We start from the raw sequence: 16,198 nt of genomic DNA, 5'->3' as shown, positions 1-16,198 counted from the left end.
CAAATCTTCGTTGATTCCGTTTGCACTAAGCTCGTTCAAATACCCACGAGAGAAATGCCATCTTACAGAGTCCGCCTGTTGCGATTATAGCTTTTTTCCGATTATGCTTGCCGACCCGTGAAGATCCGGGGTAGAATAGGTCTTCAGCAACCCATGCTTGCCGTAAGATGCGACTATGCTTGTCGTAAGAGGCGACTAAAGGGATCGAGTGGTCAGGCTCGCTGACTTGGTTGATCCCAACTGCTTGGATCGATGCTTACGATGTCAATCACTGAACTGTCTGGTCCCAAATTCCCGAGGCAAGTGAGTTAACTGACTATAAAAGTCCAGTTTCCACCCTTGCCGAACTAGGCTGGTATTATGGAGTTACATTTTGGCTGGACTAACGAGTCTATGCATAGTCCAATCAAAATCGCGCAACGAAATCGAAATCCGGTTCGTAAAGTGTCATGCAGATTTCGGTCGACTGCAGGATTTGAAAAGCATGTGCACCGCTAACTCGTTGTCAACAGATATTTTCTAAATCTTTTTATGTTTTTAATCAAGGCGCTCACGTGATTTGATGCACTTCGCGATGTAAGACTCGTTTTATCACAATATAGATCTTGATTATCGATCAGATCGTCTTGACTGGGCGCCACCGTTTAGTTTGAAGCAAATGCAAGTGATACGAGAGTTTGAATCTGATTGGTCAATAGGAAAGGCATAGAAAGGACATAACTCGTAATAGCCACTGGTGGCGCTACGATCGAGCCCAGGAATTCAAGCATAGTTCGGCAATGGGTGGAAAATGGACTTTTAAAGGGAAGATGGTCTAGTCCAGTCTATATTATTTACAGACTGCCTACATATGGCTGGAATATTGCTGAATAAATTTCAAGCAAAAGATCTCACGTTTGTACAAAATGCAGGGTTTGAGATGACATACTTGAAAGTCTAAAAATAGGTAGACATGTCTGTACAAATCTTTGTAACTTACCCCAGTCATCAGTGATTACAGCGCTTGAAGATCCCGGTCATATGCAGATAGCGAAATCATAAGCAGATTTGTGCTTCTGGTGATCGGTCGTGAGCATAAATCGTGAAAATGAAGATTTTGGTGATCGGCTGCGGTGCCAGTGGTCTGACGGCGATTAAATGTTGCCTGGATGAAGGTCTGAACCCTGTGTGTCTGGAGCGCACAGACGATGAAGGAGGCTTGTGGAATTACCAGGAGAAGGTCCGCGATGACCAAGGGACAGTCATGAAGAGCACCATCATCAACACCAGCAAGGAAATGATGGCCTACAGTGACTACCCTATGCCAGATGAATACCCAAACTTTACCCACAACTCTCAGGTATGCGCTATAACCAGTTTAGCTTTTGTTTGTGTGTTGTTTAACGCCGCACTCAGCAATATTCCAGCTATATGACGGCGGTCTGTAAATGATCAAGTCTGGACCAGACAATCCAGTGATTGACATCATAAGCATCGATCCACTCAATAAGGATACGATGAGTGAGTGAGTGAGTTGGGTTTAACGCCGCTTTTAACAGTATTCCAGTTTTATCACGGCGTGTCAGCTTAATGTGGGAGGAAAGCCCGAAGTGATGCAGGTCTCAGACGTTTACCACTTCGGTGAAATCCACGAGCACGGGTATGGTGCTGACAAACCTAGAAAGATAATTGGGGCGAACCGGGATTGGAACCCACAATCATAGGTTTCTGGCGTGCCCAAGGGACGCAACTCTGCACAGCTAATCGCGGCGCCTTAGACGACTGGGCCACCCGTGCCCCCAAGGATACGATGACATGCATCAACCAAGTCAGTGAACCTGGCCACCCGATCCCGATAGTTGCCTCTTACGACAAGCCTGGTCGCCATTTACGTCAGGCATGAGTTGCTGGAGACCTATTCTACCCCGGATCTTCACGGGCCACCAGTTTAGAGCATTGATTATCAACTGAATGCTGTTTTATGACGCAGTCAATAACCATACGCTTTGTTAGGGAACAGTTCAAAAGGGATAAAAGAGATAAACTTGACATTAACCCCCAAATTACCTCCCATCAATCTGGGTCATGCACGTTTTTTTAAATTACATGCCCTGAAAACCTGATTTCCCCAACCAGCTCGTTCTCTTTCTCGAGCTAATAGGCTAGAGGAATTGAGATATCGGGGCTAGACGGGTGTGCATATAACGTGTGAGATAGGATAAGTGTTATAAATATACAATTTATTGTAAAATTTACAAATTTTAAAACTTATCCTTACTCACACAATGCATTTATCCCACGGTTGGAGTGAGTGAGTGAGTTTGGTTTAACACCACTTTTAACAGTATTCCAGTTATATCACGGCGTGTCAGCTTCATGTAGGAGGAAAGCCCGAAGTGATGCAGGTCTCAGACGTTTACCACTTTGGTGAAACCCACGAGTACGGGTATGGTGCTGACAAACCTAGAAACATAACCGGGGCGAATCGGGATTGGAACCCACAATCATAGGTTTCTGGTGCGCCCAAGGGACGCAGCTCTGCACAGCGAATCGCGACGCTTTAGACGACTGGGCCATCCGTGCCCCCAGCAACCATAGAGACCTTTGCATCCTTGGTAGTTGCATTGACGGAATTCTTCGCTGCAAGATATATAGATAGGTTATAACACTTAACAGCTAACATGACGACCTGCAATCGACCGAAATCTGCACGACAGTTTACGAACCGGATTTCGATTTCGGTGCGCGATTTTGATTGGACTATGCATAGACTCGTTAGTCCAGCCAAAATGTAACTCCATAATACCAGCTTAGTTCGGCAAGGGTGGAAACTGGACTTTTATAGTCAGTTAACTCTCTTGCCTCGGAAAGATGCAGGACCTGAGGTAGCACACAGCTTGGAGGATAGGCGTAAGCGTTGGAGTTGATCAATATCGATGATGTTGACTTAAGCTGCTACTTGCATGGTATGGACTCAACAAAGCTCACTGTATGCCTGTTGTCGTGCAGAACTGCTACAGACAATGTGATAAAGATGCTAATGACTTTGCAAGAGTGTGTGTAAAATATGTCAAGCCAATGTTTAAAATGGTGTTCAACTAACTCTGGCTCAATATATCGGCATAACCATTCTGCATATTTAATGCAAAATAATATGTTGTTCTCTTAAATGTTCATCTATTATTTTCTGCTTTTTTTGTACTCTTCTTTATGGAGGAATAAAAGGTGAAAATAATGAAACAATATATGAAATAACTGGCAAATCCACTGGATCGAAGTAATTCCAGCACCTTCCATTAAAGAGAAGAATGAACCTGATGGGGACCAGTAAATGCGCGTCCTGTAGATCTAGAAGTCGTCGGGGCGAAGAATCATATGTAGTAACCCGATTGACATTATCTGGAAGTGTGGAGGTGTCACTAGTTATAACTTATTGAAAATGAGCCGGATGTGAAGGCTGTCTTTCAATGGGACCAGGAATATCGGAGAGTAGAAACCTATGGTGTTCTTGGCCAGTAACGTACCTATTGCATCTGTGAGAACCGGAAGCTACTTCTCTGGATGTAGGCGTTGGAGTGGCTTGTACAACGTAGGAGGCGTCGCAATGAAGGGTAGATGATAACGGGAGAAAAGACGCAGAACAAACGGATCGTCCAGAATGGACAACTTATTTGCGAATAGACCCGATCTTCTGCCGCCAGGTGATGGGACCACAGGAACAGCTGGAGGCAGAAGAGTCCTGTTCTTCTGAAGAAGAAACGAGCCACTTGGAGGTCGTATCTCCTGTTCTGGGAGATTTACCACTACATTTAGGTCCGGAGTGAGAAACGGTACGTCCGCTTGATCTGCCACCACGTTGTCCTTGGCGACCACGTCCCCAGCTGCTAAAGGAACTGGATTTGCTACTAAGAACCTCCTAGAGGTCTCACTGAGTAGGAGTGAAGGCAGGTCGTTTACGATCCTTCTGTTGCTCGTAAAGCTGGTTTCTTTGTAAGCAGCGCAGATACACTGTAACTTGGAGGGAAGTGTCACGTTGAACTTCCTGCACGATGTCTTGGATGTGCCAAGCAAAAAGGGAAGGGGTTGACCACATCAGTTAATAAAGGTGATTTTTAAAGGATCATCCCATGAGCAGTGTTGAAGCACACCGCGCCGTCTTAGGGTAGTAGCTGACCCCGTGTGATGGGCTAGAAGGTCCAAAATGGCTGTCACCATGTCCTGGATAAGACCAACAGCACCTCGAATGCAGGCTTCTTCAGGAGAAGATGCGTGATCCAAGACTGAGGTGAGAGCCCCGTCACCGAGAGAATAGTGGAGACTAGGGATTAGTGTTCGACGAATAGTAGTGTCTAGGTGCAGGAGATCTCATCCACAGAAGAACAGGGGAACAAACGTTTAGGAGCCAAGGTCGCAATGTCACCATCCAATTCAAGAGCCGAAGTCGCTAGGCCACCAGTACCTTCATCAGCTTACACACAGCGAGGAGACAAAGCGTAGCCGGCGAAAGGATCCAGAAGCTTTATCCTGATTTGTAGCCACATCCGCTAAGTCACGTGTTCAGCGCGTGAAGGTCGATCCGAAAAAAAGTGCATGACCCAGATTGATGGGATGTGGTCACGATGATGCTATGTGTGTCACCGGGGCGTTAAATGGTCAGTAAATGTTTTGGGGACATGGTTCGATCTGGCTAAACTGAACTAAACTTAGTTACTAGGGTTTGTAATACTCAGGGTTTTTTCTATTAATCTGTTGATAACCATTATTGTCTAGCTATTTGGGAATTTAGTATTTTTTAGTCGTTCTGACTTGTATGATTTTCAGATGCACTCGTCTATTTTTGTAGTCTCGGTGTCTTATTTTAGGGATAGGCCTTCTATGTTTATTTCCCGTTATTTAACCCAACCGAGGTCATTCACTCATTCGAGTGTTGAGTTAATTGACTCAGGTGTTAATTGTTAAAAGCCGACTTAATTGGCTGTCTAAGCATCTGGTCGGTATCTTGTCAAGGTGTTCTTTCAGCTTTTCTATGTGTTTTACTGCGATACAGTTGCTCAGCTAAACCGGCATCCGTCACCACTCGCCCCTTTCTGTAACCTGCAAGAAGACTCGTCCCCCTATCGATGAATGTTTTGTGCGAAAATACGACAAACCAATCAGAATGCACGTATGATTTCAAGTTCTTCGTCAAAGAATCCCTCAGAAATAATTTTTGATTTTACATCTGTCTTGCATCTTAAAATATACCCAAGGCACAGTTAAATGTGTTCAATCATACTGTATAATTCCGCATGTCCCGATGTGCTATAAATTGCATCTGAACTATATATAGTATATGTGAAAATATATGTTAACCATTACCAACGAGTTGACAATGGTTGTAGGTATGCCCGTTTGCGCTAAGACGGAACCCGGTCGCAAAAATTGCCATGAGAGGGGCACGAGTCGCTATTCGGCTTGTCCCGGAATAACACGAGTTGGTCACGAATGCTAAACCGGTTATATATTTGCGCTGATGTAATTAATCAATTATCCTTGTTAGCGCTGATTGTGTTTATCTGATCCTTTATTATCATCTATAGGTAAATTAACTGTTATTAATAAACCCGTGAACCTATTAGGTTACACACAACCTACAGACTTCTATAGTAACGTTATATTTTTGTTAAATATAACTAAGCATTCAACAGCTATTACCTGTACGTGTGTGCACAGTTTGGCCTTAGAGCAGCAATCAAAAAATAAAAAATGGCCAGCTTAGCCAGCTCCTTTTCCGAGTACAGGAAGCTAAACGCACCACCCCCAGTTTCGCACCAAATGTCACCTCCTTGAAAATAGCTGTGGTCACATTCAGCATAAGTCATTATGTTGAAAAAGACAGTACTAAATATAGAAAAACATGGTCAGTTTTTATATCTGGATGGATGTACATTTGAAAGACATAAAAATCTTACAGAATATCCCCCAATCACAGCCTGCAGATATCTCTCGATCTGCACTGAAGGCTCCCTTAGAAAACCGCACTGTCCATACTGGTTCTGATTTGGTGTAGTAGAACCTATTACCGCGTTTTCATTATTACACAGCTCCGTGACAGGGTGTTCGGTGAATTTGTTTTTACAAGCTCGAAACCTTTGTTTAGGCACGGTTCCGCTTAGGGTCGAAAGAAAAATGAGAAAAGCATTGTGTGAGATAAGATAAGTTTAAACTTTCGGATCTTTAATTCTTTTACTATACCGCGTGACGATCTGAGGATACCTCCAAAGGAGCCACGCCGGGTGAACTTTCTAATCAGACAATCAGCGTTGATGTTTATGCATTATCGGAAGGAGTGAGCGAAGCATTAAATTATCTGCTATTTATATCTCGAAAACGAATATAATCAGGGAGTTCCGAATGCAAAAGAATAAAGCCGCGTTAATCTATTTTGAGGATATACTATATATCATATGGTTTCTGAGCGTCATGGCGTCTGCACCCGAAAGGGTGTACTATTGAGGGTATGTTTGTGTTCTGTGGTGGTTTTCTTTCGCTATGATCGAGTTTATTGAATTGAGGTGCTCCTGAATCTATATTCAAAGAGTGAGAAAGTGGTAAAGCGTCCCCCCTTGCCGCGTCATACAAAAAGACGTTAAAAGATGGTACTTGTTGTTACCCTGCCTGTCGCTCGGCATTAAGGGGCTAAAACAAGGACTGGTCGGCTTGGAGTCAGTATACTGTGTCTGAGTAAGGTATTCATGTTAAACTGCGGCATGATATCACAGTGGGTTAGCACTATAAAATCGGGTTTAGTCCGGACTAGAACACGCAGCCACGCGCCCATGCACGTCGCCACAAAAGTGCACAAAATCTTGAACGCGACGTTAAACCTCATCACCTCACCTCACGACACCACTTATATAGGTATGTGAGACACTCAATGGTTTTACGATATCGTTATTATTATCATCACGATGACTTGCGTAATTCAACACGCCCTGTTCTCGTTACTGACCTCGACATATCTCCCAATTGCCGACAAGCCGCTGCAATCATGAGATAGCTCATGGACACTGGTTACAGCACGATGTCGGAGTAAATAAAAACACCCGATAGACATACCGTAAGTCCATGAATAGACGCCCGGTCGTCTATTTATTTCAGAGACGTCTAACACCTAGCGTCCATATATAAATTACGGCAAGCACGTTTAATTTCCATGAATATGAAATTCTTGTATGATAACGGCTTTCGTTTCAATATGAAGAATGTTTGTTTGTTGTTTAACGCCGCACTCAGCAATATTCAAGAATAGAATATTGCCGAGAGCGGCCTCAAAAAACTAACAAACACTAACTCTGTCAGATAGCAAATAACAAAATACCGGGTTAATATATATATGCCCCTTGCTCCCACTAATTACAGACCCGTGAAGATCCATTTAGAATAGGTCTTCAGCAGCCCATGCTTGCCGTAAAAGGTGACAATGCTTGCCGTAAAAGGCGACTATGCTTGTCGTAAGAGGCGACTAACGGGATCGGGTGGTCAGGCTCGCTGACTTGGTTGATGCCATCGTACCCCAAGTGCGTGGATCGATGCTCATGATGTCAATCACTGGATTGTCTGGTCCAGACTCGATTATTCACAGACCGCCGTCATATAGGTGGAATATTACTGAGTGCGGCGTTAAACAACAAACAAACAAACAAACTAATTACAACGTCCGAACCTGGACAGGAAATGTTCACAGGCCGTTGAACGTAGTCCCTCTCTAACCAAAATCTACCCTTTTGCAGGTTCTGGAATATCTGAGGAACTACAAGAAGCACTTCGGCCTCGACAAACACATACAATACAACAGGGAGGCTGTGCTTGTCAAGCCAGCAGACAATTTCGAGACAACTGGAAAATGGGACGTGAAAATACGAGATCATAAAACCGGAAGTGAAGAGCACGTGCAGTTTGACGGGGTTTTGGTGTGTACAGGGCATCATGCAACGAAGAACGTGCCAGAGATCCCCGGGCAGGAGTTATACGAAGGTAAAATGATGCATTCACAAGACTTCAAGCATGCCGTCGGTTGGGAGGACAAGAAAGCATTGGTCATCGGAATCGGAAACTCGGGCGTGGACACAGCAAATGATTTGTCTCGTGTGGCCAAGAAGGTGAGTATTTTTAGTATTACAAAACAATGTTATTACAAAATAGTTTTATTATCGCTATAAAGTGAAACCCCGTTACTCAGGACGGCACTGTTTAAGTGAAACTGTCCGGAATAACAATTTTTCGGATTAAGTAGTCATGCTTTCCCGACGACTTACGGGGTGTTATTGTACTTACGTATATTTGAATAAGATAACTACTGTGGCTACAGCTACAAAAATATATGTTTTATTTACAAATATGAGCTTGAATTATTTTTAAAGAAAACACATTGCAAGAATCAAATTTTAGTGGCGGACAATTTATTTTTTTTCAGCAAAAACATAATTTCTGAAAAGCATTTTCTTTCGATAAAATTCGCAGCAACTTTGTTGACGTTTTTTTTCTTTCATGTCAACCCTGCGTCTCTAAGACTTTAACTATCTAAGAAAAAACAAGTTATTTATTATATGAATTATTTCAAATGTAGTTCAGGTTTTATTGTCCTTCCGAATTGTTTTGGACCCGAAGCCTATTTGAGACCCTGTGTCTATTGGCGTCTGTTTATGATAGATGATATAAGGTATTCTTCCCCTCCGACCATTGACCAACATCAACACAGAGCATTTGCTGCAAAACCGAATTTAGAATCAATATAATTATATGCATATTAGATTTACCAATATGCCTTTTACTCCCCCCCCCCCCCCCCCCCCCCCCTCTTCCACCATCCCCTCCCGTCCTCTGTGTATATACCTATATTCGGATATTGATGTTATGTTTCAGACTTTTATAAGCACCCGTCGGGGCACATGGCTTATCCCGAGAAACATGGACAACGGACTTCCGTTTGACATCGCCAGAACCACCCGGATGTACAACTGGCTGGACCGGACCCTCCCAGCCTCAATATCGACCGGACTGGTGGAAGATGAACTGAACAAGATGTACGACCACAAGCTGTATTGCCTCCAGCCCACACACAGGTTTAATGCTCAACACCCTAACATGAGCAGCGATCTCCCAATGAACATATCCACCGGAAGAATCGTCATCAAAGGCGACATTAGGAAACTCACGAAAACAGGAGTCGAGTTCACGGATGGGACCTGTGAGAACAATATTGACCTTGTCGTCCTGGCAACGGGTTACAAATTTGGGTTTCCCTTCATTGACAAGTCTGTGGTTGACGTCAAGAACAATAAGGTTGATCTGTACCAGTATATGTTCCCACCTGATCGAAAGATCCATACCCTGGCCATCATTGGCTGCATTCAACCATTGGGTGCCGTAATGCCAATATCAGAACTGCAGTGTCGCCTAGCAACAAGAGTCTTCAAGGTAAACATTATATATTTGGTAATTTTTCACAGTACGGGTATGGGTTAAGGGGTTTGTTTTAGAAGTAAGTACAGGAGAAAAGCAGTGTGCATTGAGTTTGTTTTCAAATGAGTGAATGAGTATGGTTTTAGGCCGCTTTTAGCAATATTCCAGCAATATCACGGCGGGGGACACCAGAAATGGGCTTCACACATTGTACCCATGTCGGAAATCGAACCCGGGTCTTCAGGGTGACGAGAGGACGCTTTACCCACTAGGCTACCCGACCGCCCCTGTTTTCAAATGATATTTTAGTGGTCGGGCCAAACTTATACATCAGCGGGGATACAGCTTTTTTTAAAAGACGCGTGTCTGGCTTCTAACAAAAAGGAGGGTGGGGTGCATTTAAAATAATGCTTAGAAATAATATGCATTTGTTTTGCCAAAATTAGTCAATTAATTGTTATTTTTTAACAAATGTCCCCAAATGATTTGTTATATATCTTGGCCAACAATTGAAATGAGGCTGTGTATGATTCCCGGCAGTTCGGTGTCGGTGTAGCATATTCAGGGAGCCAGGCTGATGGCGACGGCGCCCGGTTCGCCCTGATTATGAATGTTTCTGTTTATTTGTTTGTTTGTTGTGTAACGCCACACACAGCAATATTCCAGCTGCATGACAGCGACCTGTGAAGAACCGAATCTAAACCAGAGAATCCAGTGATCGATATTGCGAGCAACGATCCACATCGTCGGTATGCATAGACTTGTCAGTCCAGCCAAAATGTAACTCCATAAATGACCATAATACCAGCCTAGTTTGGCAAGGGTGGAAACTGGACTTTTATAGTCAGTTAACTCCCTTGCCTCGGGAGGATGAGTGAGTGAGTGAGTATGGTTTTACGCCGCTTTTAGCAATATTCCAGCAATATCACGGCGGGGGACACCAGAAAATGGGCTTCACACATTGTACCCATGTCGGGAATCGAACCCGGGTCTTCGGCGTGACGAGCGAACGCTTTAACCACTAGGCTACCCGACCGCCCCCTCGGGAGGATGAAAACCCCGGCTGGATTATGTATGATCCACGCCTGTCAGTACCATACCCATGCTCACTAAAGCGGTAAATGGCTTCAGGTTAACTATAGCCATCAGTCAGATCCTCCACCGTGTACTTTCAGTACAGTTCAGAAAGACAAGGACTGATGTCGATTTATACAGCACTGAGATACCATGCCGCAGTTTAACATGAATACCCCACTCAGACACAGTATACAAACTCCGAGCCGACCAGTCCTTGTTTTAGCCCCTTAATGCTGAGCACCAGACAGGGTAACAACAAGTACCATCTTTTAACATCTTTTGGTATGACGCGACCGGGGATCGAACCCCAACCTTCCGCTCTCCGGGCGGACGCTCTACCACTAGACCACGGAGGCGGTCGCCATTGTGCAAACATATCTCTGGACGCTTGGGTTTTGTATCGAAATAATATATTTTTCAGCTTCAGCTGCGAACCAGATCTGAGCCAAACAAGTGAGCCTGGAATTTGGTCCAGGAATGTCGTTATCTTAATAGGTTGTCCTTGGATAAGCTTGTCTTGTCTTTTGCATTTTTCCACTTTATATCCCGGTCAGGGGAATCTGGAAAACTTTAGACAGCAAGCCTTAGCCTTGCGGCATCAGTTACACGACAAGAGCTGGACACGTTGTTGTTGTTGTCATGAAAATGGCTACATATCGTTTGAATTGTTGTTGTTGTTGTTGTTTGTTGTTTAACGCCACACTCAGCAATATTCCAGCTATATGACCGCGGTCTGTAAATAATCGAGTCTGGACCAGACAATCCAGTGATTGACATCATGAGCATTGATCCAAGCAACTGGTAAACGATGACATGCATCAACCAAGTCAGCGAGTCTGACCACCCGATCCCTTTAGTCGCGTCCTACGACAAGCATAGTCTCCTTTTACGGCAAGCATGGGTTGCGGAAGACCTATTCTACCCCGGATCTTCACGGGTTCCTATCGTATGAAGCCCCACTTGTCTGATAATTGGCAGATGACTGAAGCATATTTTTATACATTCTCGATTATCCTATTTATTATATATCTTCATTTGATTTTTATAACTTATAAAATGGAGAAATAATACACTTTGTATTCGGGGAAGCTTTTTATACCTGTTATCTATAATATATCCCTGTCAGTCGATGTTTCAACAGAATATTGTTACGTTGTGTCGGACGTAACTTTCAGGCAAATAAAATTATACACCAAATTTTTGGTGGCTGAAAATGAAGCAAAAATGAGATGATTTGTCGATGGTGATGTATCTAATACGGGTATCATATAGTTGTGTTTTGTACCTCAAATTTGTAGTATTTCGGTGAGTTTTCAACCTCGTAATGTTTTAATAACGTGTGTAATTTCTATGTGAGTGAGTGAGTGAGTATAGTTTTACGCCGCTTTTAGCAGGATTCCATCAATAGCACGGCGGGGGACACCAGAAATGGGCTTCACACATAGCACCCATGTCGGGAATCGAACCCGGATCTTAGGTTGACGAGCGAACGCTTTTACACTATGCTACGCGACCGCCCCGTAATGTTTTGGTCAAATAAAATGAGTATACTTTCTTTTGCCCGGCGGTTTATGTGGATTTGAATGGTCAGAACTTGTAAAAGACGCTGTTCAAGTTTCCCTGTGTACTCGTTCCCCCAACAGGGCCTGATAAAGCTGCCACCCAGAGACAAGATGTGGAGCAACATCCGGGCGAAGCAGGCCGCGTTGACGCAGCGCTACGTCAACTCCCCCCGACACACCATCCAGGTGGACTTCGTCGACTTCATGGATCAGATAGGGAACCTGGTTGGATGCAAGCCTAACCTGTGTAAGTAGTCCTATGTTTTGTTTGTTTGTTATTTTACGCTGCATTCTACAATCGTCAACCTATAGCTAGAGTCAATCTCATTCAAATCAGAACTTAGTTCTCGCTATCGCTAAGTAATCTGAGGACATACGATTACGGGTCACGTCAGAACGGCCTTTCATCCGACCAATCAAAGCGTCGCTTACCAGATCATGAAAGTGACAGTCGGAATGTGTTTTCTAATCATGCAACCTCGGAAAGGTTAACACGGGGTTTTTCGAACGACAGTTACGGCTCATACGACTGATTCCGTCAACATTATCGTCTGTCTCGCACTTCCGCGGGATAAACATTTGAACGGAGGGGGCATTGCACAGTACGTGGGAAGCGCTGCTATACAATCTCAACCATATATCAGACATTTTGGAATGTTCGTTTTTTCAGTTTTCAAAATTGTAATCGAGAACTTTGTCAACATATTTTTCAAGCGTGGTCTGAAATGGAAGTCGCCAGGTTGAAACGAGTGCCGTAAAGCTCCAGAAAGTTGCTTTCTAATTGGCTGATGTCAACTTCCTGTTAGTCATTTCATTGGTCGGTTAAAATTCGCGAAAGGTCGTTCTGACGTGACCCGTAATGGGAAGTCCTCAGATCTTGGTTTAGCGGCAGCAAGAACTCAGATCTGATTTTAATGAGATTGTAGCTAGAGTACGGTGACCTGCAGGTATACGAGTCGGGGCCCAGCAAGCCAATGGTTAATATTATGAGCAAGGGTCCATGTCGTCGGGGTACGATGAGACGCAGTCAGCCATGTTACCGATCCTGACCTCCCTTCCATGTACCCGCCCAGGGGCTATGGGGTTAAGACGCGCACACGCACGCACACGCGCACACACACACACACACACTCACACACACACCATGAAACACTACTGTTCAAATGACGTTATTTGTCATCAAAAACTCATGACGCCTTTTGATACGGTTCTCAAAAATGAAGCATTGTGACGTCATCTTGCTTTTACCGTTATCGGTGATATATTGTTTGTTTGTTTGTTTGTTTGTTGTTTATCGCCGCACTCGGAAATATTTTAGCTATATGACGGCGGTCTGTAAGTAACCGAGTCTGGACCAGACAATCCAGTGACTGACAACATGAGCATCGATCCACGCAATTGGGATAGATGACATGCATCAACCAAGTCAGCGAGCCTGGCCACCCGATCCTGTTAGTCGCCTCTTACGACAAGCACAGTCGCCTTTTACGGCAAGCATGGGTTGCTGAAGACCTATTCTACCCTGGATCTTCACGTAATAACTGTAAAAAAGCGCACTGTTAGTATGTTAGCATCATATGACGTTAACAATTAAAAAAGTAACTATGACGTCACTAATGCCATACGGCGCGTGAAATCATTTTACAAGTGTGCTTCGTGGGGCGTTTTTACAACCCCGCTTTTAACTATTTCAATGAAATACCCTCGTTTCGTAAGTAGAGTGACACCGACACGTGTAGTAATCTTTGTCCGTTTTGATCAATTCGTTTCCAGGGCGGTACCTACTAACCGACCCGGGGTTCGCTGTGAGGTGTTTCTTCGGCCCGTGCACCCCCTTCCAGTATCGCCTTCAGGGGCCGGGCAAATGGGCGGGGGCCAAGGAAGCCTGTGAGAAGACAATGGATCGAGTTAGGAAGCCATTCCAAACGAGGCCACTTCCGGTTGGGCTTGTCAGCGGCACCTACTGGACATCCGCCGCATTGATTTGTTTCTACGTCGTGCTGTTGGCGTTTCTGGTGAAGGTTTTGTTGCTGTAGTTAGGAATTACGTTTCTTTCTGTTGAAGGTGATGCTTTAAATGTTATATGCTGCCGTAGCAATTGCACTTTTTTTAGGGATAATGAAGCTTCTTGTGTTTGTTTGTTTGTTTGTTGTTTAACGCAGCAATATTCCAGCCATATGGCGGCGGTCTGTAAATAATCGAAACTGGACCAGACAATCCAGTCATTGACATCATGAGCAGCGATCCACGTATTTGGGATACGATGACATGCATCAACCGAGTCAGCGAGGTAATGAAGCTTCTCAGAGCAGTGAGTTGGCGAATGTTGTTTAACTGCGTCGTCCAAATCAGTGTTTATACGTGTCAGGTCCAAGTTTAGTTTTGTGCCTGAAGCCAGATGGAGATGGTAATACAATATAGATCCAAGCGCACAATGCGCGGTTTAACAATTCAGACTTGCTCCTTCACTAAACCCACCCATCCCACTTACAGTTGCCGGAGTGTAAACATAATTACAAATATTTATGTATCTAGATCATCATAATGCATTCATAATGTGGTACACACACTTTTCCAATCGAAAAATGACATTTCTGAGACAGAAATTGCATTAATTGAATACATTTGAAAACCCGAGGGAGTAATTAAGCAAATACAGACTTCGTAACTCAATATACCTTGGACACATTATACATTTCACTCAAGGTCACGATCGACTTAAATCACAATGAATGGATGGCCTGGAAATAATCGATTCTGGATCAGACAAACTCCAAGATAAATTAGCCCTCCCAAATCAGTGAGGTTAAGCAACGTCGGTGGCGGAGAATAGTTGGGTGGGTGACCGCGTTTCGGCAGCTTGACTCCTGCCAGTTTCCAGGGCCTCGGTCCTGCCCCACACTGAAGCACGCATCTCCTTAGCCAGGTGACGTTATTGAAAATATGACTCTATTCATCCAGCAGTAAAATGGGTGCCCCGGTATGATGAGATGGTAATGTGACCGTTAACCTTCAAGCGCCTGACAAGGCAGCTGGGGTTGTATACTCCCCAGGGAGCTGAGAATGAAAATCTTGTGCACACTGATCCATTAACCAGGGTAAAAATGTTTGAGCATCCACCGAGTGTATTGAGGCTAGCACAATGTATCTACGCTAATTGTTGTATTTGTTGTTTTGTACGTCTTTTATTATTACCAGTATGGTTGCCAATCGCCAACATTCCACACCCTAGCTAACCATAACACTAACAAATAGCCTGTGGTGCCACCTGACCGTAACGTGCACAAACTACACTGACGCAGATTGGAAACTGACGCCAGGTCATGGTGATTGATCTGTTACCATGGTTTCCGGACGTGACTTTAGTTAATGACATCTTTTTTTCATTTTGAGGAGCCTATAATAGTATAAGATTATGTATACTAATTCACAAAAGTATGGGAACGCCGAACCCTTGAAACCAACAATGTTGATAGCTGTATTTTATTTTTATCATATTTTTAGTATTACAAAGCACATCCGTGAACACATTTCGTACAGAACAGGCATGGTTCCTGAGAAGCTAGTTGACTGAACGTCAAATTGCCCGAATTTGGCAAGCTTTAACCCTCTGGGTGCCGATTCATTGCCGTTGGATGTGCAACGGTTGATAACCTTAATAGAACAATCCACGTGATTTTACACGAAGCTTGTGAGACCACTGAAAATAGCGATATAGAATGTTGACGCATTGGAATCCTTTCACTGACTGTTTAATAACAGACCGCCTCTGTGGTCTAGTGGTAGAGCGTCCGCCAGGGGAGCGGAAGGTCCGGGGTTCGATCCCCGGCCGCGTCATACTAAAAGATGGTACTTGTTACCCTGTCTGGCGCACGGCATTATGGGTCTAAACAAGGACTGGTCGGCTCGGAGTCAGTATACTGTGTCTGAGTGAGGTATTCATGTTAAACTGCGGCATGGTATCTCAGTGGGCTAACACTATAAAATCGGCATAAGTCCGGACTAGTGCAAGCAGCCACACACACGTGCACGCACGTCGCTATATAAGTGCAATCATTTTGGACGCGACGTTAACCCCATTTCACCTCGTCCCACAGAGGAGGCGACGCACACTCCGTCGCAGTGGTGACTCAGCA

The 16,198-nt window shown here is 44.2% G+C and overlaps 1 protein-coding gene across 1 annotated transcript; it reads left to right on the top strand.

Moving 5' to 3' along the window:
- The first annotated feature begins 1,000 nt into the window (after window positions 1–1,000).
- On the top strand, window positions 1,001–15,940 carry LOC124145549 (flavin-containing monooxygenase 5-like). The gene is made up of 5 exons (XM_046515367.2): window positions 1,001–1,339; window positions 7,752–8,120; window positions 8,884–9,438; window positions 12,144–12,309; window positions 13,836–15,940. Exons 1-5 carry the CDS (start codon window positions 1,088–1,090, stop codon window positions 14,096–14,098), a joined length of 1,605 nt encoding a protein of 534 aa, XP_046371323.2. The 5' UTR covers window positions 1,001–1,087; the 3' UTR covers window positions 14,099–15,940.
- The last annotated feature ends 258 nt before the right edge of the window (window positions 15,941–16,198 follow it).

Source organism: Haliotis rufescens, unplaced genomic scaffold (assembly GCF_023055435.1).
Source record: "Haliotis rufescens isolate VD_foot unplaced genomic scaffold, xgHalRufe1.0.p SCAF_8, whole genome shotgun sequence".
Classification (NCBI taxonomy): Eukaryota; Metazoa; Mollusca; class Gastropoda; order Lepetellida; family Haliotidae; genus Haliotis; species Haliotis rufescens.
The sequence above is the reverse complement of the archived record's forward strand: the minus strand, read 5'-3'. Positions and strand labels throughout refer to the sequence as shown.

Bases quoted from the DNA above. Each gene is read 5' to 3' on its own strand.
- LOC124145549 (XM_046515367.2), top strand. From the start codon at position 1,088: ATGAAGATTTTGGTGATCGGCTGCGGTGCCAGTGGTCTGACGGCGATT. The intron at 8,121-8,883 runs GTGAGTATTTTT...GTTATGTTTCAG, and splicing joins TGTCTCGTGTGGCCAAGAAG to ACTTTTATAAGCACCCGTCG. The intron at 12,310-13,835 runs GTAAGTAGTCCT...ATTCGTTTCCAG, and splicing joins TGGATGCAAGCCTAACCTGT to GGCGGTACCTACTAACCGAC.